The 17,860-nt window shown below is 32.5% G+C and overlaps 1 protein-coding gene and 1 long non-coding RNA gene across 6 annotated transcripts in view; one reads left to right on the forward strand and one right to left on the reverse strand.

The window, feature by feature from the left end:
* Positions 1–5,619, reverse strand: part of LOC106876010 (protein TANC2) — a 264,847-nt gene extending 259,228 nt beyond the window's left edge. For all 5 annotated transcript variants that reach the window (XM_052966230.2, XM_014924376.3, XM_052966228.2 and 2 more), the window contains exon 1: positions 1,141–5,619. In XM_052966230.2, coding sequence (XP_052822190.1) covers positions 1,141–2,566 — 1,426 coding nt within the window. In that variant the 5' untranslated portion in view covers positions 2,567–5,619. The remainder of the gene's footprint in view (positions 1–1,140) is intronic.
* On the forward strand, positions 3,397–16,579 carry LOC149136628 (uncharacterized). The gene is made up of 3 exons (XR_016241141.1): positions 3,397–3,528; positions 11,736–11,865; positions 15,818–16,579. It is a non-coding gene; the product is annotated as an uncharacterized LOC149136628 (long non-coding RNA).
* The last annotated feature ends 1,281 nt before the right edge of the window (positions 16,580–17,860 follow it).

The raw sequence follows: 17,860 nt of genomic DNA on the forward strand, positions 1-17,860 counted from the left end.
GTTACAGCTTTCTTGCATAAATTAGAATATTAACAAGAAGTGTGGTTATAGGATATAGTTATTCAATGTATGCATTCACACAGAGCAAAATGTATAATGATAATAATAAGGATTTCAAATTTTTGTGCAAGGGCAGCTTGGGGGAGGAGATTAAGTCAATTACATTGACCTCAATGCGTAACTGGTACTTATTTAATCAACCCCCGAAAGGATGAAAGTCAAAGAAGACCTTGGTGGAATTTGAATTCAGAATTTAAAGCGGGACAAAATACCGCTAAGCATTTTGCCTGGTGTGCTAATGATTCTGACAGCTCACTGCCTTAACAATAATAATAATGATAATAATAATAATCCTTTCTATTATAGGCAAAAGAACTGAAATTTAGGGAGCAGAGCCAGTTGATTAATATTGACTCCAGTACTCAACTGGCATTTATCTTATTGACCCTAAAAAGAAGAAAGGCAAAGTCAGCCTTGGCAAAATTTGAACTAAGAGCATAAAGCTGGAAGAAATGCCCCTAAGCATTTTGTTCAGTGTGCTAACGATTCTACTAACTTGCTTTCTTAATAATAATAATAATAATAATAATAATAATAATAATAATAATAATAATAATAATCTCTAGTATCATTTAAAAAATAAAAAATATTGAATAAAAAGTTTAGAATGGTACAACAATGCACTATAGAACAAAATATGGACTATATACCTGTTGTAATTTGGTTATCTATAGTCCGATGATATTTCGGAATTACAATTCCTTGAGACTCCAGCTAAGAAGATCTGAAGAAGGAATTGTAATTCCGAAATATCATCGGACTATAGATAACCAAATTACAACAGGTATATAGTCCATTTTTTGTTCTATAGTGCATTGTTGTACCATTCTAAACTTTTTATTCTTTACAAACAATACACAATGCTTCAAGCGAACTACAATACTCTCCAAAAAATATTAAAAAATTATGTATGCATATTGACATTAAAATTACTGCTCTTTAGTGTCATCTTCTACCAGGTAGTGCTAAAATATATATCAAAATTATTTTGTTGCATTAAGAAAAAAGGATACAATGGTAATTTCAATGCAAGTTATAATTTTCTAATTTATTAAAGGAAAATTAAATAAAAAAGTTTACCTTTATTGTTCTGGCTCAGGTAAAGTCCATGTCCAGTGCTATTATTTGATGAAATGGTAAGATTAGGACAAGAATCACCAAGCGTCACATTATAATTCCACAATCGTTCCTTTTCCGGAACAATTCTAGTTTTAGGTGTCATTAATATTGGAACAGATAATTTTCTAGGAAATTTGCGCACAGAAGAAGGGCTATAATGAATGAGAATTTCTCGGTTATTAACTTCTCCAAATGCATTTGGAGGTAGATTCCAATGCATTTGCTGATGTGCACTAAATTCTGGAGTATGTGATATGCTGCAACTTCTTTTCCTCATAAAATCAGTGTTTTTCCCTGAAGAAATGCCATGAGTACGCGGAGAAATACCTGAATTGTTCTGTTGTGGAATATTTTTAAGTAAGGAGTCATAATTGCAATTTGGCACACTAGAACTTAGAATTTTTTCTTCATGAATATCTGGAAGAAGAGTTTTACCTGCCCAAAGTTTTGGTGTAAGATTAGTTCTAGAAGTGTTTGTTGGTGGCAGTTGAAAACAAATGTCATCTATCATCTTATTTTCATTCATTGCCCTAAATCTGCTTTCTTTCCGCAAATATACTTGTTCATTGGTAAAGTTCTGTTGCTCATGAAACATTGTTTGCCGAGGATCAAGTTCAACATAATCTCCAGCACAATGATTCATATTTTTTGCAGAATCTTGAGAACATTTGTCAATGGCTATTTGGCTTGTATGTAGCTGTCTTCGAAGATTAGCACTGGCAGCTCCCATTACAACACGACTGCGATGTTTCCTACCCATTTCTATGATTGATGTTGAGTTAGTTCGAGGTCTGAATCCTTCATAGAGAATATCTTCTTTTAAATCTAACACGTCATCAGAACAACACTGCATTTGTACAGAATTCTGGTGGGAAGAACAAACAGGTTGTTTGTTGCTATCACTTGCATGAGCTGATCGCTTTTTAATGCTTACTTTCTTCTCATTTTGCAAGTCCAGTTTTTTATTTGTGGCATACTTGCTTGACCAATTTTGGAATTGTTGTTGTTGAGCATTAGCATTTCTGGCATGGTGATTCTTGATGCATGGTGAATCCCATGCATCAGATTTCCCAAGAGTCCATGAATGTGGTTGATTAACATTAGTTAAAGAACTGCTAGATACTAAGCGCATAGAATCCATGGAATTTATTTTTGATTGTATTTCCAATGGACTAGATATATGTAAGTGACTAGGTAGCCTAAGGTGTTTCTGGGAATTACCAGATTGCCTAGGATTTTGAGACAAAGACATTGCTCGACTTCTTGAAGCTTTTAAACCAGACAATGTTGGCGAACCCATATTGCCTGTAAAAGACCAGCTTCGATCTCGTCTTTCACCTGATAACCCAGCCTGTCGTTCATAGAGTAATGAGGACTTATTACCCATTTTGGTTATATTAACTATAAGTTGACAATATTTACGATCATTTGAAATAAAATTGTGTTTTTAATATGTACATCATATAAATGCAGCAAGTAAACTTGTGGCTATGTAATTTGAAAGACATGTGGACTATATAGAAGAATAACACGAGATGATGGATGAAGTGAAATGAATTTGTGTCAATGGAATATTAGGTCATATCAAGTTTAAAAAAAATATATATTCTTACTCAAATGTCAAAATTATGTGCCCAATTTTCATAGCTTATAAGAATTATAAGAAATCTTTATCTACATTAAGTATTTATCAAAGAATAAATACTTCAAAATTTGTTTTGAAATAGTTCACCTCACATTTCTCATATATGTATATATACTAACAATAAAGATTCCATTCATGCTGTTCATTCTGAATGATTTACCATTTTGCACCACCCTTTCCTCCATTTAGAGTCTCTACATTATTTCAAAATAGCCTACTTTCTCACGTCCCCCACCCCTCCTCCACAAAGTTCTCTTTCCTGTTACAGAATACTTTCCCAGCCCATTTTCACTAAAAAATACAATAATAAAACAAAGAAACGTTTTCAGCTACAATACTTACAGACACACTCATACGTACATACATACACATATACATGCACACACACACACACTCACATGTATATATATATGTTGTGCGTGTGTGTGTGTGTGTGTGTGTATAGTTCTCTGAAGGAGTAAGAAAAAATAAGAAAGACAAAAACACTTTTTATGATACCAGTGAATAATTACTTCAATAATTGAGTTATATGTCTTAAGTTGTTACTACAAGAAATAATTTTGTAAGTTATATTTTACTAGATACATATAGTGATGCATTATCCATGCTAGAAGTAGCGACAGATGAGGCTGTAAATACTTTAAACAACTAACAATATGTAAATGCAACAAGTCAGAAGTGCAGCAACCTGTTTTAAAAGAGAAGTATTTGGAAATGTTTTTATCCTTTGTTCAATTTTCAATAATTAATACTGCATTAACTTCTTTAAAATTTCAACTCCTTAAACTTATTTATTATTATTTTATAAATTTAACAATGTTATTAAGGCACTAAATACAAAAATGATGAAACTTATCAGACTGTTTCTTTAAAGTACCTACATACCTGTGTGCAGGTGGTAAGAAAATCAAAAAAACGAAAATTAATAATTACTGCCCTCATATAATTTCCACTTAGCAGTTGAAAGGTATCCTATCAGATGAAATTTACCATATTTTTCTGTTGTCGAACCAACAGAAAAATGATTATAAGACCCTTTCAAAATGCACTATAACATCCAACTAGTTAAATGTACAATTTACTTAGTCTGTAAAAGAGATTAGCAATAGCAGTTTAGTCATCTATTAAAGTAAATGATTAAATCAAACTATATCACCAGCAGAGAAGCCCTGATAAGTTTAATTTGAGAGAGAGAGAGAGAGAGAGAGAGAGTGAGTAGAGGAAAAGGAAAACAAAAAACAATTAAGTAGACTAGGTGACTGAGTTAATGAGAACAAGACAGGTAACAACAGTTGGCCTGGGTACAACTTGAATGACTTTCCTTATAGCTTTAAAGTGTGAGATAATATTGTGTTATTAAATTTCAGTTCATTAAGTAAAGATAATAAAGAGGCTTAGAATTTTTTTTTTAATTTATAAAACTATAAACATGTGAAGCAAATGAATTAATTTACTTATTTTTCTTCTTTCTCCTCTTTCTCTCTCTCTCTCTTCTCATTATTTTTCAATAGGGTGGGTGTTTGTGTGTGAGTATGTAAAAAACAAAATGATCCAACTGTTTTTTTCCCCCCCACAACACAATCCCTATGATATTTGGTTCCTTCCCCTTTTTATTCTGATTTGAAATTTGGAAACCAAAGTTTGCTATTACATTAGGAAAACTTTAAAATCCTTTATCCTAATATCTAAATGCAACACATACTTGCTGTGAGCTGGCTATTAAAAGTTTGGTTAGGTTTTCTCATCTCTTTCATAATGCCCATAAGTATCTGTGAAGTTTAAGATTTTTATCTTGTATCAAAATAATTTTTTAAAGTGTATTTTGAAAGAGTATAATTAAAATAAATATTTCTGGTAAATATTACTTGTTTTCAAATCTTCAATTACATTTGAAAATATATATCACTGATTTTTTAAAACTTCTTTTTTTACAAGTTGAATCTGTATAAATTGTTATTAAAAATATTCATTGAAATAACAAATAAAATTCCTAGGACACCTGGAAATATGTATACATATACCTTTGTTTTTGAAAACAACTTCAACATGTAATGAGGAAGATTTTCATTTAATAAAATCCATTCAATTTATATAATTCCTTGGAAAAGTATTTTGATGTTTTGCTTCTTTTCTTTTCTTTTTAAAGATCCAAATAGTTCCATTGTTATTTGTCATTTTATTATTTATATGGATCCACTTTCTATGCTTTTAGCGTTTGTCTATTTAGTTTTTGGTTTTGTTGGAGATTTTTCTTTTATCCCATTTAGAATATAACTTTCAGGTGAATAACTTTGAATAAACTTTTCTCTTTCTCCGAAACCAGTGGTTGGTTGCTCTCATTGCCAATGAACCAAAAGGAATTCACATAAGTTTGTTTCCTTACTTCATGTTATTAAATAAAGCAACTGAATATTACTTGTTAAGAAAGGAAACATGTGAGCACAGAATGAAAACTGATGAATACATACAGCCATCGATGGGGTACAAAATAGTGGTATTGTAAGCTGTAGTGCCAGAGGTGAAGTTGACAGAATTCATTGAGTTAGTTAGGAGGAGCTTACTGACAGACAGGAAAGCCGATAGACTGGTACTTGAGCTAGACCCACACCTCCTGTAAGAACAGTGGGTAGTGGTAATAGAGAGGCAAAGAAGAAAGTATCAGGGGGTGGGGCAGCTACAAAGAACTTCCTGTATTAACTATCACATACACAGTCAGCTTCTTTTCAAATATAGCTTATCTACAAATGCTCCTGCCACTCCAGCAGTAGTGAAGTGTGTGCTTGTGTGTGAGTAATAGAGAGAGAGGTTTTACTAGGGCAAGCTTTAGTATAATGATACAATAGTTTTATTTTGATAGTAATGCTATTAATGACAGCATGTGAGTGAAATCCCACAAACATAGTGGAAGTAGAGTAACTGTGAAAAATGGTAAAGAAATATATATATATATATATATATATATATATATATATATATATATATAAGAATGAAAATATAATTTCAACATATGACTACATCCATTAAGAGAATCAAGATTATTTATTTTATCTATTTATAAGCAAACCCACGTGTAAGCATGTACACACACATAACCACACATTCTCTCTCACGCTCATTCTTTCTCTTTCACACACACCACAATTAAATAATATATCAAAAGAAAGAGATTTATTCTGAAATAACTATAAAAGTTTACTTTTATTATGAAATGTAAAAATGTTGTAACCCAAAGAAGTTTCTTTTTTTTAAATTTATAATAGCATTATTTTTCTATATATTAAACAACTGATTAGATTAACTATAAAGATGATTTCAAAGAAATATGTGTGAACAATATAATATATATTCCTAAAAATCTTTCAGTATATATAATTTATTTCAACTACTGCAAAGCAAACAACTACAACCATATAAATTTAAACATTTGTTTTCAAAGCTTTACAATAGCCAGATCAGTAGTTCTCATAAAAGATTTTTGTTGGGGGGTCCATGCAACAAAACAGTAACGTAGGGCACCTGAAAAAATTTTGCTTTCAATGTTTATATATTGATATGTATTGCAAGAAACAGTGAGGTTTCTTTCTTGGATGTTTTACATAGTTCAACCTACACAAGTTAATGTGTGAAAAATAAAATAGGAATTTTGAAAGAAGTTTCTATAAAACTAGTTTTTTAAATATTGACTGGCGATGAGGTCCACCAGAATAAAATAGTGATCAAAGGGGTCCATTGTAAAAAATTGGTTGAGAAACCCTGAGTTAGATAAGCACATGTATAACTTGCAGTCTTTCATAAAAAGTTGTAATTGTTTAACCCAAGTCAGTCTTGACCAAACAGAAACAGAACATATGGTAACCCTGTCTTATTAACAAGCAGTGTTCTTATTTTTATTTATTTTTTTAATAGTAGAATGTGATTTGAAGGAAAACTGGGTGCTAATTCTAGCAGGGTGAGCATTCACATAGAGACTGCCTTAGAAAGCTTATATAGAGTAAGCAATAAATACATCAACCGGATTGTAACACTTATATTAAGGCATGTTCATAGATGAAGAAATATTGATCTTAAAATATAAGCTTGTGTGTGACTGGCTGATTTGATAGGGTTGAAGACCACCTGCTGAAAGATTAGCAGTTCATATTTTATAACTGGTACAGTGACCATGAACAAGATATTACTCTGAAATGGTCTATGACTCTGCTCAGTAGCAAAAAGGTCCTAGCAGTGTAAGAACAACATATTGCTCTATCCAACAGCAGCAGCACACCTTTAAAATGATGAGTATATTGTAAGCTTGCAGATCTGAGTTCAACAACTCCCATGGGGATAGTTTAGAAAAATATGGGTTTGCCAAGCTGACTTGCCCTAGATATATCATATAAAATTGAAGTCTTTTAGTTTTACAACTACAACTTAATAGTCTTCTAGGTATCATCAACCAGTCAACCCAATTTATTATCAGAACTACTCTAAGTACTACTTTACTTTCTGGTGCATGTAATAGCATAAACTGGGGACATGAAAATTACCAAGTATGTTGGGAGCAATGAAGTCGAATTAAAAGATAAAGTACTTTTTTTTTATTTATAGTTGTTTCCAGATGTTTTAAGCTAAGCACGGCTGTATGGTAACTTCCCCACCACATGGTTTGGGGTTCAGTCTTAGTGAACAGCACCTTATTCAAGTGTCTTCTACAATAGCTCCTGGCAAACCAAAGCCATGAGTGGATTTGGTAGAAGGAACCTGAAAAAAAGCCAGTTGTATAGATATGTGTGTGTGCAAGTGTATCTGCGTGTTTGCTTACATTTGTGATTGTTTCTATGGTGCAGTGCACAGTGGTACTGTCAGTTTATCCTGTCAACAAATTGCACAGTCGCTTCATGTCTTTGAAGCCGTGTAAAATAAGAGATCACTTATTGAAAAACAGGTATGGGCTAGTGTCAGAAAGGGCATCAGGCTGTAAAACAATGCCTCAACATGTTCATCCAATCTGGGAAAACCAGATGTAAAAGATGAACAAGTGAATTTTGACAGAATTTTTGGCGACTCTTTTTCCTCCACCCAAACAACTAAGCACTATTTCAGTATCTCACTGAACTTTTTCCCTAGTCTCAGTATAACAATGTACTCCTATCCCTCTCTAAACTTTCCTAATTTCTATGCAAGTGGTGATTAGGACAAAGTTTTGCAGTAGCACTTCTACAAGTACTAAAAGCAAAGAAGAGGGCTGCATTTCCTTGCATTCGGTAAAAATGTGTTTATCACGGTAGTTAATGTGAGGCATTCTTGTATAGTTATGCCCTTATATATATATAAAAGCACACTATAATACACTGCACATATTTATGTATGAAAAGTACATCAGTTAACTAATTAGTCAATCCCTAACAGTTTTCAATGAATTTCTTATTTCCAGATAGGATCTGCTCATTTAGTCAAATTGTGCTCTAGCCACAATCACAATCATTTAGGTTGCACTTGAACAAAAGTTGTTCTCTTGATAAATATTAACTACTAGTTCCCCACAGAAATATGCCTTCCTCTGATCTCAGCTCTAATGAATTTCCAACTCTGTGTTATCCGTACTAAAATCCACTTGTTGCATTCCCATCTCCTCTTCATTTCTTTTGATTTTGTATTAATCTCCTTCCTTAACTTTTCAACTTTAGAACTTCATTCCTCTTGAATTTGCTCCATGCATGATTACCCAAACTAATTTCACTGGGCCATCTCAAATACTGAATGTCAAGAATAAAAAGTACAAAAACTACTTGAATAATGGTATATATCTAACATATAAGGCTGGTGGTGGGGATTAAGATAGTGATCCCAAAATGTTTAAATGAATTAAAATGACATCCGTAATAAAGAGGAAGATGATTCATTCTTGTTAAGAAAAATATTTATAGTTTTGAGTCATGTCTTAGTTTATAGCCATGAACAATGGACCTGAGGAAAACTTGTGTGTTTTCCCTCTCCGACTGTTAAATTGCTACCACATTATTTTGTGCTCTACTGAACTAGCAATCTGTGTCACCAAGACCACCCAAACCACCTATTTCACCTGCTGCTTTCTCCTGTCATTCCCCTACTGAATCTTACCCTCAAAACTCCAAACTGAGCATTTTACCTAAACCTTTATCTCTAGAACTACAGTATTCCACAACTTACTTTGTGCCCAGATTTCCTAGTATACATCAATCTGTAGAAATTCAAGCTAAGCATCAATTTTATCAACATCACAATGGGTGGGCCAACAAAGATCATTGCTACTGGCCCACATACTCAGATTAATATGTGAGGAAGATAATTTTAAAAAAGCAAAATAAAACAAAGTTTATAAAATGAATCTAGTTTGGTAATGTACAGAATTTTTCGACAAATAACTTGGTATTAATGAAATGACAAATCACAAACAAGCACCTGCTGCAGACAATTTTTAGATGTAAGATAACATCAACAAGAAGAGAAAAATTCTCAGTAGTAAATGTGAGAGTTTTTAAATTTAGGAACAAACAAATAATATTCCACAAGAGATTTATGCTTCCACATAAATATGTGAAACAGATTTTAAATATTTCTCAATGCTAATGAGAAATCCTTGCATTAATAGACACTTAATTTCCACCACATTGAAAAAATAAACACTATGGTAGAATTATTCTGTCTCAAAACAAAATAGAAACTCAACAAGCTTTATAAAAGAAAACATTCTTAGATATGGTTTATAAAAAAACATTTTTGTTTTATCAACACATGGAAAATGTTCCTGACTACAGACTGATAAATGGTGAAAAAAGTTTATAAAGTGTTGGAAGAGAAATCTGCACTTCATTTGGCTAACAGAAAGTTTACATTGATTGGTGGGATTGGGGGAAAAGAAATATTCAGAATAAGTAAATGGCTGTTGATGATACAATGACATTTTGTATAGAAGGCAAAAAAGACCCAAGTTCTATTTTTAAATGTTTTAAGAGCCTTTTTTGGACAGAGAAATGATGTGTTACTAGGAATAACATTAGATTACAAGCTGATTACTTAAAACAGAAGCTATATTCATAGTTTTTGTTGATAAACCTAAAAGGTCTTAAATCTAATGGACTTAGGAAAGTAAATAGGTGTTTTTCAAAATAATATCGTATCTTCCCAATTTACTGTTCTGTCATGTGTTGGTAAAGGCAGAGTAAATCTCTTGAAAGCTTCTTAACAGCCAAATCATTCATAAGAAGATTATAATTTTGAATTTTGATCAATTGAACCCAGTACTTATTCTATCAATCTCTTTTGCCAGACTGCTAAGTTACAGGGATGTTAACAAATCACCACTAGTTGGCAAGCAGTGGGGGAACAAACATGCACACACACACACATAGGGTGGGTTTCTATATAGTTTCCATCTTCCACATTCACTCACAAAGCATTGGTCAGCTTAAGAAGTTGTACAGTAGGATGATTGACCCAGAAGCCACATGGTTGCAAAGCAAGCTTGTTAACCACACAGCCTACCGAATGTAAGTCGTAAGTGGTAGTCAAAGCACTAAGCACTTACAAAGCACTTACAACTTACATTTGGTAGGCATGGCTTTGTGGTTAACAAGCTTGCTTTGCAACCATGTGGTTTCTGGGTCAGTCATCCTACTGTGCAACTTCTTGAGCTGACCAATGCTTTGTGAGTGAATGTGGAAGATGGAAACTATAGGGAAGCCCACCCTATGTGTGTGAGCATGTGTGTGTGTATGTGTGTATGTTTGTTCCCCCACTGCTTGCCAACTAGTGGTGATTTGTTAATATCTCTGTAACTTAGCAGTTTGGCAGAAGGGATTGATAGAATAAGTACTGGGTTCAATTTGCTTGACTAAGTCATTCGAGGCATGACTGCAATCCAATGAATGAAACAATTAAAAGAAGTAAAAGAAGACAGAAACTATGTGAAACTTTGTATCTTTGTGTGTATACTGATGAAATATACAAATGAAGCAAGGAAACCAATAAATCTGTGAGTGAGTTGAATAAAAATACCTTGTGAATTTACAGCCAAAATACAGCAGAAATATTTGATAAACCACAACCTAAAATCTCTTAATAATTATTTGAGTTAAAAATATTGATTTCTAATTTAACCACAAAGTCACACATTTGGTGGGGGTGGAACATCTGATCCTATCAACCCTAGGACTTAAGAAGTAATTATTGTATCAACTCTCAAAGGATGAATATCTTCAGAAGTTGAAAGTATTAAAACAAACATTTTACCCGATACAAATTACTCTTAAAGAAGTATCTTGGAATGAAATATTTTCATATTTAACTAGATTTATTTAGAAAAAAAAATTTAATTTACTGAGTACTCAAATGTGACATAAATAAGGTTTTATTCTTATTTAATTTAAACTTGAGTGCAGACTTCACTTCTTAACATAAATGTTCTAGTTCTTCAGTTGAAAATACACATTTTAAGATTAATTTATGTGAATTTGAGAACTTTGAGAATAAATTAATATCCACCTTGAAAGAATGATGATTAAAAGATGTAGAAAATAATTTTGAAACTTGCTTACTTAGAAAGAAGAAAAGACTGTTGATCAATAGAATAAAACTAATGATAATGATTTACTTCAAACATTCCATGAACAAAACAGTTAATTAACAACTAAAACTTTCAACTGAATATAGATGATTAACATCTAAATATTTAATTGTGATTTAGCAATAAATAAATTCAAAGTGAAGTCAGGTCACTTAGAAGAATCATTCAGAATTCTTTTATTTATGAGGTTGGACTTGTATATTATTTCCTTGGGGAATGCCGCAGACATGTTAAATAGAGTGTTGTATAATTATGTTCAGTAATAACATCAACATGTTCAATATAAAAGAATGAAATGTTTGCTTTTCTTTTTCCTTTGAAAAGGTTAATTTTTTTCAGTAGGAATACCTAATATTACTGCTATATAAATTGATGCAGAGATAGGTGGTACAGTAAAAGAGATATAACAAGAAAGAAAGAAAGAAGGAAGGAAGGAAAGAAAGAGCATGATATTGTAAGTATTTTCCTTATATCAGTGAACTGTTTTATATTTTTAAAAATATGAAATCTGAAAAATCAACAAATATTACACTGGAATAAGGGTAGCTGATATTTGGTTTTTGCAGTGGTGTATATATTTGGAGGTTAAAATGGCTGCTAGCTCATTTGCAATGTCTTCGCCACACAGTTATAAAAGGTAAAATAAATAAATAAAACTTTTTCCCTTCAAGCCCTAATTGCAGGTAGAGAAAGGTCTGCAGGGGATATTAACAGATGTTGTAGGCAGGCATGAAGCATAACTAAATTCAAAGACTTGCTCTTCATTGGCATGGCAGTCTTCTCCTTTTAAGCTCACACTTAAACATTTTAGGAAGCTGATTTCAGGCAGGTAGATAATATGACCAAGTCAGAAAAGTTGACATTTAAGTGAGTTGGCATGACAAGGAATCATCATGTGAAGGTGTAAAGTCCCTTCAATTCAGATCCATAATTCATTATAGTGACTAGGTGTTAACGTGTCTATAGATATCTCAAATGTGTCTGATAACTGATTACGTGATTAGATCTCTTTGAAGTAAGTAAATTATTCACTTCTTAAGTTCCTATTTTCCTATCATTTTACCACTTGTTAGGTGAAGATTGTTCCAGAAATCAGAATGTTATTTCAATTGATAGTAACATACAATGTTAGCATACATACACTTAGAACTGGCAGGAAATGGAATATTATTTTCTAGAGGAATCAAGTTTCTGTGTATGAATGCAAAATGATCTTTAAGGATAGTTTGTAAAGTCAAGTGGCTAATTTCCAACATAGTTTTGTTTTTTTGATCTTTCCCACTCTCTCTGTCTGACTGATAAACACACACTAACACGTGTAAATATGCACACAACATATAACTATTAAATGATTTTCAAATACTCAGACTGGTTTGTTTGTCCTCAAGGACCAAATACTACTAGATATTGGTATTGTATCTGACACTACTACCCGTAATAATGCGTAATACTAAATTTTGAAGTTCAGTCAATTACACATCTCTGTTTTTGAGAGAAGTTATTGCAGTCTTCTATCTCAGTTTTATAGAGGCCAAAATATAGATATAGGTAATAAATGGTCCTTAATGATAATCGAATATGTAGATAGAAATACACAGGATGAGGTTAACTGTTTGAACAGTTCAACCAATACTTAGATAAACAATATCAAATAAAATTTTCAGATTTTCTTTTTATAAATATTAGATTTTATGTAGCAGCTGAACATTGTGGAGAATGAGAGAAAAAAGAAACAAATTGAAAACCTGTAGCTAAGAAGAAAGACAATTTCTCATACATACCAATTTGTACAGGACTACTATAGGCAAAATTGCTTGATTTCATAAACTTGTAATCTTTGAGAGAATTTAAATATCCACTTACCTAAGAAATAAAATAAAAGAAAAGACAGCTTTTAATAATAAATTAAATCTTATTTCGTCAGTTATTATGCTCTTGATAGCAAAATCTTTAAATAACAGTATAGAAGAAGCATATATAAAAATAGAATAACAAAGAATAAACATATATAAAAATATATAAAGTAACTGTATGCTGTCAACTTAATGTGACAGTCCCATGAAGGGAATAATACTACTGCTATTTAACCCTAGGAAGCAGCACCGCTTCCTGTCGGCCTTGACACATTTTCTGTGTCCTTATGTTTACAAGGGGGAGACAAGCACCTCCACTTAGCTAAGCCTGCATCCAGAGACATGTTTCTGAGTCTTTGCTCGTCATCAGTCTGGAGTAGCAATGGCCTGCTAGTTGGAGATGGATATCAAGCTCTCGTAAACATATAATAATTCTAGTGAAACACAATCACTGATTTCAAAAATAGAAATAATACATTTCTAAATCTCTCAGAGAGATTCATGCAGTAGTGATGCGATAAAGTAGTTGTATGCTGTTTACACCTTCACATGATGATTCCTTGTCATGCCAACTCACTTAAATGTCAACTTTTCTGACTTAGTATACTGGGTGCTTCTTTTGTGCCACTGGCACTAATGAGGTCACCAAGTAACTTGCAAGACAAAAAAAGAACAAGTTAGAAAAAGGGGGAAGAAAACAAAAACCTCCTCAACTAAATGGGAGAAGGGTTAGTATTTGAGAGGGTGGGGAGGGGCGATTGTTCTATTGCAGGTATTAAGAGGCTGAAGTGTGAAAGAGAGACAAGCCTAGTTGTCTTGCTATAGAGGAAAGACAAAGCGACCCCACATTATATAAGAGTGGGAGCATCTGGAAAAAGAACAGAGGTGGTGGGATATCAGAGCACACACGCACACACACACACACACACACACACACACACACACACACACACACGCACACACGCACACACACACACACACATGCATATATATCAATTATCATAATTTACTCACTGTGCTGGCATGGTTGGGAAAGTTTAGAAGGATCTAACAGGTACTAGGATTGTATCATGCTCCAGTGTCTGGAGCAATTCAATATTCATCCTAATGCTGACCATTTATACTGTGTACTTGGTGATATTTTGTGGCACCAGCACTAGTGAGGTTGACATGCAGGTTGCAAGACTAAGATCTCTTTCCATCGAGTGGGGTTACAGTAGAGAGAAAGGTGGATTTATGTTAGAGGAGATGTGTTAAAGTGTAAGATAATAGGCTGGAACAGAACAAGTTTCTGGCTGTGGGCAAGATACATAGCTACTTACATAAAATAGAGGGTTGGAGTGACCAGACTGGAGCTGGAAAAATATAATTTAGCAATGATGAGGGGGTCAGTGTGCACCTTCCTGCTGTGAGATGAGTACAAATAAGTGGGGATAGGAGATGCAAGTGGTTAGAGGCTGTAAGAGTGTATGGGAGAGTGGGAGCTAGTCAGAGAAGAGGAATGTGTTAGTGGGTGAATATAATGAAGAAAAATGTCGAGGGAGGAAAGACAGGCTGACTCCTGCGCAGGTGGCACATAAAAAATGCCATTTTGAGCGTGGCCATTGCCAGTACTGCCTCACTGGCCTTCGTGCCAGTGGCACATAAAAGCACCCACTACACTCTCAGAATGGTTGGTGTTCGGAAGGGCATCCAGCTGTAGAAACTCTGCCAGATCAGATTGGAGCCTGGTGCAGCCATCTGGTTTGCCAGTCCTCAGTCAAATCGTCCAACCCATGCTAGCATGGAAAGCGGACGTTAAACGATGATGATGATGGTGATGATATATATATGAAATATCTTCATTAAGAAAACAAAATAAAATACAATAAAATTCCATATGTCAAACTAGAAACTGAGTCACATTCTTTGTTTAATGCTCAAGTACATTACTCTCATACTATTCATAATAAACATATCTTCAGTATCATTTAAAACCATATATGACCACGCAGAACAGACACATTCAGGAGACAAGTCCATTCTGCTCCAGTTTTTTGCAGTCTATAACAATATTTTTCCTAAATTCCCAAATACAATTGGATTATGTACACTATCTATACGGACTTCACTCCAACCCTACTCTCTCTCTCTCTCTCTCTCTCTCTCTCTCTCTCTCTCTCTCTCTCTCTCTCTCTCTCTCTCTCACACACACACACTAACATACAAAGCTTAATGAATTCTATGTTGTTTTTTCCCCTGTTTCTAGTAATATATTATTTCAGTACAAATGTGATATAATATCTAATATTTGAATAAGCCTCTATTTTATTAGCTAGTTATTTTCAAGTGAAAATATACACAAAAATATTTTATCAACAAATCAGTAACTGCCTCCCCACCTCTTTCTTCTCTCTACTCATCTCATGCACATAAGTGCTTTTTGACAACACTTATAATTCACTTCTTACCTACTTACTTTGGGGTTATGTGTATTGAAATATTAGTCGATGTTTATTTAAAACAGGATATGTCAAATATATATAAAAGCCTTATCTATTGTCTCTTTTGTAGGTTTTATGTCATCATGTGCTTTCAACAAAAAGAAACTGTTCTCATTTTTAGAATCAGTTATGTGGACCTGGCTTTCAATAATAATAATAATAATAATATTATTAATGATAATTAAAAAAAAAAGGGAAAAGAAACCAACTTTTTTTTATGTGTCATTTTGTGCAAATAATAAAGCAACAGAAGAATTAACTGACACAGGCTCATTTTGTTGAAGATTACCATGTATTCACTAGCTTCTCTTTTATTAGATTAAGGTAATCGGAGATTACATATTGTTCATGTTTTAAGTTCAATCAGGTTTGACTTGCTGATATCATCAATCTTGACCCCTATTGAATCTAATTTTTCCTTGTTATTTTTTAGTCTTAAAAAACTCGATACAGCACTGCATGTCTAAGTTACTTTGTTAACATCCAGTTTTTGTTGGCATTGTGTATTTAGGACGTTATCAAATGTATCCTTCTGATAACATAGGCTGAATAGCTTCACAAATTAAAATGTCTTCTTGCATTACAACATTGCATCATCTCATCACAAAAAGCCCAACTTGATATAATTCATTCAAAATTTTCTCATCTCTAATCTCTTGTGTGTCTACTTCTAAATAATATCCCCCCTTGCATACTATCTTGTAGTGATATTAGTCATTAAAATCTTCAACTTATTAGTTGAAGAAATATTACAAAAATAAACTTCACATCTCAATTGTTTTCTTAACAGATCTCAATAATCACTTTTTAGACACAATGAAAGCATTTCCTATTTCTCACAACTAACATATTTTCGAGAAGAGACAGAAGTGAAGTGCTTTCACATAAATCTGATGAGTTGAAAAGGTTAATCTGAAATGAAATTAGTTAACTTTAATGAGGAGATTGGATTATTTCATAACTTTAGAACCTACTTGTACAAATTAAAACTTCATAAAAATCTGGTAATTAGAAAATTTGGGGATATAAATAATCTCTCACTAGCAAATACATGCTAAATAGCTACAGTAAATAAATATAAGTCACTAACAGTTTTAAATATGAAATTTAAAAATAACTTCAAAATTTAAACAAAATCTAGTCAAATTACATCAGTTGTATAGAATATTTAGTCATATAATTAAGAGTTTTATATATTTAAGAGAAAAATAATAGCAGTATAAAACAAAAATTATATAAAGAAACATGACTAAAGATAAATTGAATAAAAATTGTTTTTGTTTCATAGCGTTTAATTATTTAGAGGAAATTTAACAAGCATATAACATGAGCTATGAAATAAATTACAAACTATAAATCAAATTTCATTCTATCCAGTGCATTTCATGGATAGTTTGGTTTATTAATAGTGTATCAGAGAATTTGATGTTTTGTATACATACATAACACTAATGAACTGTAGTTAATCAAAATAACTAAGAACATTTTGAATAAAACTTATAAATAATTTGGCAAAAGTAATTAAAATTTCTAGATGTTTAATAGTAAAGGAAAAAAGAAATCAGCTTAAGGTTACTAATATGTCAGTGTAAGAGGGTGAAATTAATAGCAAAACTAAAAGATAATCAGTATGTTAATAACTCAAGGAGAACAACAGCTCCAAATAAAATACTAAATTGAGGAGAAGTGAACTTCATAAGTTGGAGTGAAGTCAACTCATCTAAGAGAGTAGTAACTGAGAAAAAATTTTACATAGTGTAAAAGAAACACCTTAGTTTTGTCATATAGGCTCTCTTGTGTGAGTGGCATGATAAAATGCACTCATTTCATGCTGTAAAGTAGCTTGTGATAGTAAAAGTAGCCATCTGTAAAACATATGCCCAAAACAAGGTTGTCAAATCAAAGAAGAACTATAACTATATACAGATCAAACATTACCATGTGCATAATCATGGATGTGATCAGGTAGAAACAAAGACCTGAGGTGGGCACCGTTAATCGAAAAGTTAACTTTATTAAGTGTTAATCCGTTAACCGGAAAGTTAATTTTGTTAACCGTTAATTCTTTGAAAATGTAATGGAAGTTAACATTAATCCATTAATGTTAATTCTT

The sequence above is a fragment of the Octopus bimaculoides genome, chromosome 3, assembly GCF_046866305.1.
Source record: "Octopus bimaculoides isolate indiv1 chromosome 3, ASM4686630v1, whole genome shotgun sequence".
Lineage (NCBI taxonomy): Eukaryota > Metazoa > Mollusca > Cephalopoda > Octopoda > Octopodidae > Octopus > Octopus bimaculoides.